The following is a 6,756-nucleotide window of genomic DNA, read 5'->3' as shown; positions in this document are numbered from 1 at the left end:
ATTGATTTGGCACGTTAGATCCTTTGCTCATATCTTTGAACAAAGCTTTTCATTCCAGTAAAGAATTATATATTCTATTTTTTCCAAAAAAAACTGTGATGATATTTCAGAGTACCGACTAGAGGTAAGCTTATCCAAAAAAGGATATGTAAGCAGCTACGTATAAAAGGTATCGGAAATAGGGAGGACACCACACCACCAGCAGTGCCGAGAAAGCTTTACCATAGAATATGTAAACTAGATTGATTCAACTGCCTCCCTGTCAGATAAAATATAAATCACTTTGCTCGGGGACCATGTAAATAAAAGTATAGACACTAAGAAACTGAAATTTATTGCTAGCGAGATTATGCATATGTGTGTGTGTGTTTGTGTACATAGTTTCCATTATGCTTCACAGAACACTAATCAGGCCAAAATGAATTAGTTATTTTCTTATACAATTGCTAGATATGCTGACATATTTAGAATGGGAAGAGTCATGATCTTTCTGAAAATAATGATCTAGTTAGGTTTCTTAAATTGTGTGTGTCGCACGTGCGTCTATACTAGTCAATATAAAAGATCTACCAACTCAGTCTCTCAAAGATGCTAATAGAGTAATACATGTTTTCAGCGTCCACATATGTGAAAAATAATAGAATCACAATCAACTCGTGGGAAAGTTTTTTTTTTCCTATTTTATGTAACTTTTGGATAGGAAAGATGAGCAACGAGCAGCCATCGCTGTCAATGGCGCACCTGTCTCGAGGTCTTCGCTTATAATATGGTCCTCACGGATGAATGGTCAAAGGTTAATCTATGCTTAAACATCATCTCCATGCCGACCTTAGAATTTTGATAGGCTATAATTGTTACAAAATCAATTGTCTACATTAAAATCCATGTTGCTTTCGAGCGATATCCATCATACAGATCAAATAACGTGATACAGCTTCACCACCTCATTTCTAGAGAAGTTCCAATGAAGTATTAAAGTGATCAAATCATAAAACTTCAATCAAGGAGACCTGGGTTCAACCAATCCCTGCAGAATATAGATGTGATGTATAAGACATCAATCAAGGAGACCTAGAAGTTAACATTTCCATTTTTTCGAGATAACCTGCAAGTGTTTTTAAGGAAACATTCGACTTACTTGCTAATATCATCAAGGTGGTCATCGAAATCAACAATTTTCTCCCATTTCTTTGTTGTAACATGATCAGCTAGGACAACATTGGTAGAAGGTTCTTTTAGAGCCAGCTGACTGCTCCCATCCGATCCAGCCTGACGCCAACTTTTTGATGAATCCCTGGTGTATAACTATTTATATGAACCATGCCACATAGAAACAAGAAATGAGTATATTTATTTCAACAAGTATTGACATCTTAGCTATTTCCAGAGCATGGTTACGTAGCTCTAATGTACAAGAATACTACAGGATATTAAAGCCAAGGATCTTTTATCTGAGGTCTGAAACACAATTTTTTGTACTGGTTAATATGGAACACCAATAAACTTTGGACATAAATAATATATTATCTTAAATTACAACTGTAAATAATATTGCATATCTAAAACTAGTGCAAAATGACTTCCTCAAAATATGTAAAAATTAACAACAACAAAATCTTGTTATCTTCGCATTGGCAATGCTGCAAATTAGAATTAATAGTTTAGTAACTACTACATGGTAATAGGCCTCTAGTCCAGTTGGCTAGCATTGTAGAGTGGAGCTGCAACAGTAGTTCGACTCCCCATTTGCACATAAATTAAGGCAGCTAATATGGCTTTGGGCTTTTGATCTACTTTGCTGATAATGTAGGCATTTCAGAATAAACACTTTCTGCTTCATATGTTGATTTACTAATAAACTTAGTCAAGACGCAAAATTAGTTGCATTTTTGTCCAAATACAGGTACAGCCCAAAATCAAAGCCTAAATATTAGCATCACCATATAAAGTTGAATCCATGAAAAATCTCGATCTTGTAACACATCAACATATCACTGAAGAATTGCTCTTAAGTCATACAAACTAAACACTGAAAAAGTTTGTGGATATATAAATGGATCTTAATTTGTTTTTTCTTCTATAAGTAACTTGCTTTTTAGACCTGATTCTAAGTTTGTCTAATTTTACATAAGGTAAGATCTCATAGCACAAAGGCTGAAAAATAGATCTGCTTTTACTCTAGCTTCTGCATTAGAGAAGAAAACATTTTTCATGTTATCAAGGGAACATATGACATCCCGAAAGTTTGTTGTGTATATATAATAATTTAATGTGTGTAGCACTAATTATGTTAAGTTGAAGGAATATGGGATGCAAAACTATTCTTTCCACTTGACTTTCTTCTGTGTTTGCTGATTGGCATGCCAGCAGTGGGATAATTTGAGAAAATGAAACAAGCAGCAGCTGTGTGGTGAATTCATTGAGAAATGGAACGAATGATAGAATCTACTTTTTGGATGCTAACAAATACTTCATGCCTCCTTTCAAAAAAAAAAAAAACTTCATGCCAACAGGCAAAACATAAGAAATTCTGCAAACGAATGGATGATCTGGTGGCCATGCCACCACCAATATGTATAGCTGCCAGAGAACACCATGAGATATATGCAATAAAATCACTATCACAATCCCCGAAGTGGTAGACGTATACAAGATAGATGCAGATTCAATAACAGAACTTAACTAGAGACCTTGAGTAAGAACCTATTATCACTCTAATATTGCAAAAGGAATCATAAATTCCTCTGCATATTCAAAGCCTACAAAATGAAAAAAAAACCCTACAATTATATTTACTGTCATTATATTTCCATACCCAATGTCATTTGGTTAAATCATCCAAGTTCAGCAATCGCAATAATCCTTTGTTTAATAGGAGGTACAAAATGTATATCTTATTTCAAAATGATTATAGTTTCCACCTTCATAAATTAAGCTTACTCTAACAAGTCTCCAATGAAGGTTTCCACACTTTTTGGACCTTCCTCAGTCTGAACAACACAACCTTGAGCGTGGCAGCAATTCAGAGGAATGATGTACTGCCATTGCATGATTAACCTGTTGGTAACCATATAAAATAAAGTAGGGCACCTACTTCGCAAGCCAATTCCCTTGGTGCAACGTAGATTTCAAACAAGTTCTAGGGCAAGGAAAATACCAGCAAAACCATCACTACTGACCAGGGGCAGATCCAGAATTGTGTGCAAGGGGGGCGCTACGCCTCTTGTAATCTTGTTAACTTCAGATTTTCGTGAGCTAAACAATTATTAACATCAGCCTTTATATGCAAACTTCATATGTGATTTAACTTGGCAAAGAGCGTGTTGCAGCACCACCAGCAGCCCCTGTGGATCTGCCACTGCTACCAACATTCTTAATGCTACTAATCGTTCTGCAATGCAAGTTTGATTACAGTGCCAACCTTATCATAGTTTATAAAGAAATACAGAGATATATATCTGATATTAAACTGACAACCTTTAAAACCTTACTCAGATCAACTCCAACTATATGCAAGTCAAAGTGGAAGACCACCAATATTTTTGCGAACCATCCCAAGTTTGAACCATAGACAAGAGGGTGCCACAAAAGCTAAAAGGCATGTTCTATTGGACAGCAATTCGTCCGGCGATGTTATACGGTGCTGAATGTTGGCCTACAAAAAGGCGACATGTCCAGCAACTGAGTGTAGCAGAGATGCGGATGTTGCGGTGGTTTTGCAGACACACAAGGAGGGATAGAGTCCGGAACGAAGTTATTCGGGATAGGGTCGGGGTAGCACCAATTGAGGAGAAACTTACCCAGCATCGGCTGAGATGGTTTGGACATGTCCAACAAAGGCCTCCTGAGGCGCCGGTGCGTAGTGAGGTTCTTGAGCGGATCGATAATGTAAAGAGGGATAGAGGTAGACCTAAACTGACGTGGGATGAGTCGGTTAAGAGAGACCTTAAGGATTGGAATATCTCTAAAGAGATAGCTTTGGATAGGAGCGCTTGGAGACTAGCTATCAATGTGACTGAACCTTGAACTTATTTCTTTCAGGTTTTATCTCTAGCCTACCCCAACTTGCTTGGGAAAAAAGACTATGTTGTTATTGTTGTTGTTATATCCCAAGTCTGAACCATAAGCTTGAAGTGATACTATTTCAGAGGAAAAATTGTTCAGCCATCTCATAGTCAACTAGTTGGTAATCATAAATAGAAGTTTTGGCACTTAGGCAACATAGAGTTTGATAACTTCTTGGACGTAAACAATAATTTAAAACCTTGGTACCAACATGCCTCACATGGCTAATCTCTTGTGGTACCAATTTGAAAGTCTGGTAGGCAAAATTGTGCAAGTTTTGAGTTTTGACAAGTACCTGAACTACAGGCTCGCGAGACTTCCCCATGACAGCCTCCTCCAGTTTCTTGTTATCGACCTGATCAATCAACAGAAGAATAATAAGATCTGCATCCGCATCCTATTTCGCATAGATCGGGAGATGGAAAGAGCGAAAGAAACGGTGCTCACCAGCAGCACGGCCGAGCGGGGGAAGTACCGGAAGATGTGGTCGCCGACGCGCTTGGCTACGGGGGCGAGATCGGCGTCGTCGCGGCGCGGGTTGGCGTGGTAGTACCCGACGACGGCGAGGCCTTCGCCTTGGGTCGCGAAGTGGTCCTCAACAAGAGTGAGCGCGAGCTCGAGCGTGGGGAGCAGCGGCAGGTGGTGCGGGTGGTGGGACAGCGGCACGGCGTCGACGACGGAGACGACGGCCGGGGTGGAGGAGGGCTCCACGAGGCGGCCGACGAGGAGGCCGTTGACGGCGGCGGACGGGTGCTTGAGCGCGTGCAGCGCGAGCTTGACGTACGCCGCCTGCGCCACCTCGTACCGGCACTCCGCGCCCATCTCCGGCTCCGCAGCTGCTGAATCCGATAGCAGGAGAATTTCTTGTTGGGGGGATTCGGGGGTGCAGCTTTCGCTTGCTGAGACTTTAGATCTGATTTGGAGATGTCAGATTTGCTCTGGTCGCAGAGGGAGGCTCGAATTTGTCCACAGCCCGCCGATCGTAATCTCTGTGGTGCTGTTTGATCGCGGGGATTTTTTAGTCACACGAAGGAATCTTACTATTTTGATATTTTGAAGTATCAAATAAAATCCGTATATAAAATTTTTATGACAGCTTAGTGCTAATTCGAGAGACGAATCTAATAGTCTATTTAATCCATAGTTTGCTATAGTGATATTATATTACAGTAACCATCCGCTAATTATGGATTAGTATACCTGATTAGATTCGTATCGCAGTTTATCCCTAAGGTTCTGCAGTTAATTTTAAAATTAACTTTTATTTAATACTTCTAAATACTAAGATTCTCTTTGGTATGACATAGACTAAAGTTTAACCCCTAAAACCAAACAACCCCACCATTTCCGCAACAAAGGAGGGCCGGAAGAGAGTGGCCATGTCACGGCTGATTTCTGGCCGATCTGCGAACGGCTCAGATTGTGCATTTCTCGATCATTTTACAAAAAAGCCATCGAAATTTAGAGAAATCAACTTGTGGACAGCCTTCTCTCAAGAAATTTTGCGAAAAAATCTCATCTTTTCTTGAAATGAACCGTAGTCCAACCTTCCGTCCTCGCTTTCCCCTCCGCACCGGCCGCCCGTCGTCGTCGACCCCGCGCTGCCACTGCCACTGCCCTGCTATCAGACCCGGGGCAGCGGGACTGTTTACAGGCGTAGAATATTCTAGAGTAAAGCGCATCACCGGGGATAGGTCTTACCGTATTGTAACTACTCGTACAGAAATATGACTAGTCTATAGAAGGAAACTCCCCGATAAATATTGGAAAGGACACTTCGACTAGAACTTTCCATTTACCTCTGTCCCCCTAGACTATATAAGGACGGGAAGGGACCCCTCCAAAACAGACAATCATTGATCAAACCTCAAGGCAATATAAACAACCACACAAGACGTAGGGTATTACGCTCTCGGCGGCCCGAATATGTTCCTCGCACCATCGCGTCCTTGATCTTGGCGAGTCCCTGCCTACAATCAACTACCTTGGGATACCCACGGTAGGCTTGACGGTAAAACGCCGACAGCTGGCGCGCCAGATAGGGGTCTTCCCCAAAAATCTTGTAACACCCGGTTTATAAAAGGACATAAACCGAGCAATCATATACGTGCCAGGATCAAGTCACACGTATATACAACAGAATGAACAATATATCATAGCACATATCACGTAAAAAGATATAATAAAGCGAATACGAATGTTATTTATTACATTAATGACCAAAATGTCTGATACAGCGGAAGCGAAGTACAAATACAAAAAAACTCTCCGAAGCTGAGCAGGGCGCCACAGGGACGTCGACTGGGAAACGAAACGCCTAGAAGTCCTCGTAGTCCTGGAAGCGCTGAGCGAACTCCCTCGCGTCGGCAGGAACTGAGCAGCAGAAGAGTATCCCAGAGGAAAAAGTAGAGAAGAGGCAAGAGTGAGTACACAACTTGTACTCAACAAGTATAACACAAACTATGAGGCTCTAAGGTTGGCTGACTGACTGCATTAGCTTTTAAGTCTTGGCAAAATTTTATTAAAGCTATTTACTACGAGTTGATGAATTACCATTAACCCAGTTACATAGTAATTAATCAGAATTAATTAAGAAAGTACTGAGAACCAAACCGAACCAAACCACCCGGGGAAACCTGCCTCGTCAAAGAAAGATAACCCCACTAATCAAAAGGAGGATCTGGGCCGCTC

The 6,756-nt window shown here is 41.0% G+C and overlaps 1 protein-coding gene across 3 annotated transcripts; it reads right to left on the bottom strand.

Moving 5' to 3' along the window:
* Positions 1–780: 780 nt before the first annotated feature.
* LOC120640439 (ER membrane protein complex subunit 8/9 homolog) lies at positions 781–5,058 on the bottom strand. 3 transcript variants are annotated; one of them, XR_005661790.1, is made up of 4 exons: positions 4,513–5,051; positions 4,361–4,420; positions 1,139–1,294; positions 781–1,027 (listed from the first exon to the last, which is right to left on the bottom strand). XR_005661790.1 is itself a non-coding variant. In XM_039916256.1 (4 exons), exons 1-4 carry the CDS (start codon positions 4,885–4,887, stop codon positions 997–999), a joined length of 633 nt encoding a protein of 210 aa, XP_039772190.1. In that variant the 5' UTR covers positions 4,888–5,042; the 3' UTR covers positions 781–996. The 3 variants fall into 3 exon arrangements, 1 of the variants encoding a protein (XP_039772190.1); XM_039916256.1 differs by having other exon boundaries at positions 1,139–1,305; positions 4,513–5,042; XR_005661789.1 differs by having other exon boundaries at positions 1,139–4,420; positions 4,513–5,058.
* Positions 5,059–6,756: the final 1,698 nt, after the last annotated feature.

This window comes from Panicum virgatum, chromosome 7K (genome assembly GCF_016808335.1).
Source record: "Panicum virgatum strain AP13 chromosome 7K, P.virgatum_v5, whole genome shotgun sequence".
In the NCBI taxonomy this organism is placed as follows: Eukaryota; Viridiplantae; Streptophyta; class Magnoliopsida; order Poales; family Poaceae; genus Panicum; species Panicum virgatum.
The sequence above is the reverse complement of the archived record's forward strand: the minus strand, read 5'-3'. Positions and strand labels throughout refer to the sequence as shown.

What these genes read in the sequence shown, in the direction of transcription:
- LOC120640439 (XM_039916256.1), bottom strand. Translation starts at nt 4,887, where the DNA reads ATGGGCGCGGAGTGCCGGTACGAGGTGGCGCAGGCGGCGTACGTCAAG. An exon ending in CCCGCTCGGCCGTGCTGCTG is followed by an intron (nt 4,421 to 4,512) that starts GTGAGCACCGTT and finishes TTGATTGATCAG; the next exon opens with GTCGATAACAAGAAACTGGA. An exon ending in CTCGCGAGCCTGTAGTTCAG is followed by an intron (nt 1,306 to 4,360) that starts GTACTTGTCAAA and finishes TCATATAAATAG; the next exon opens with TTATACACCAGGGATTCATC.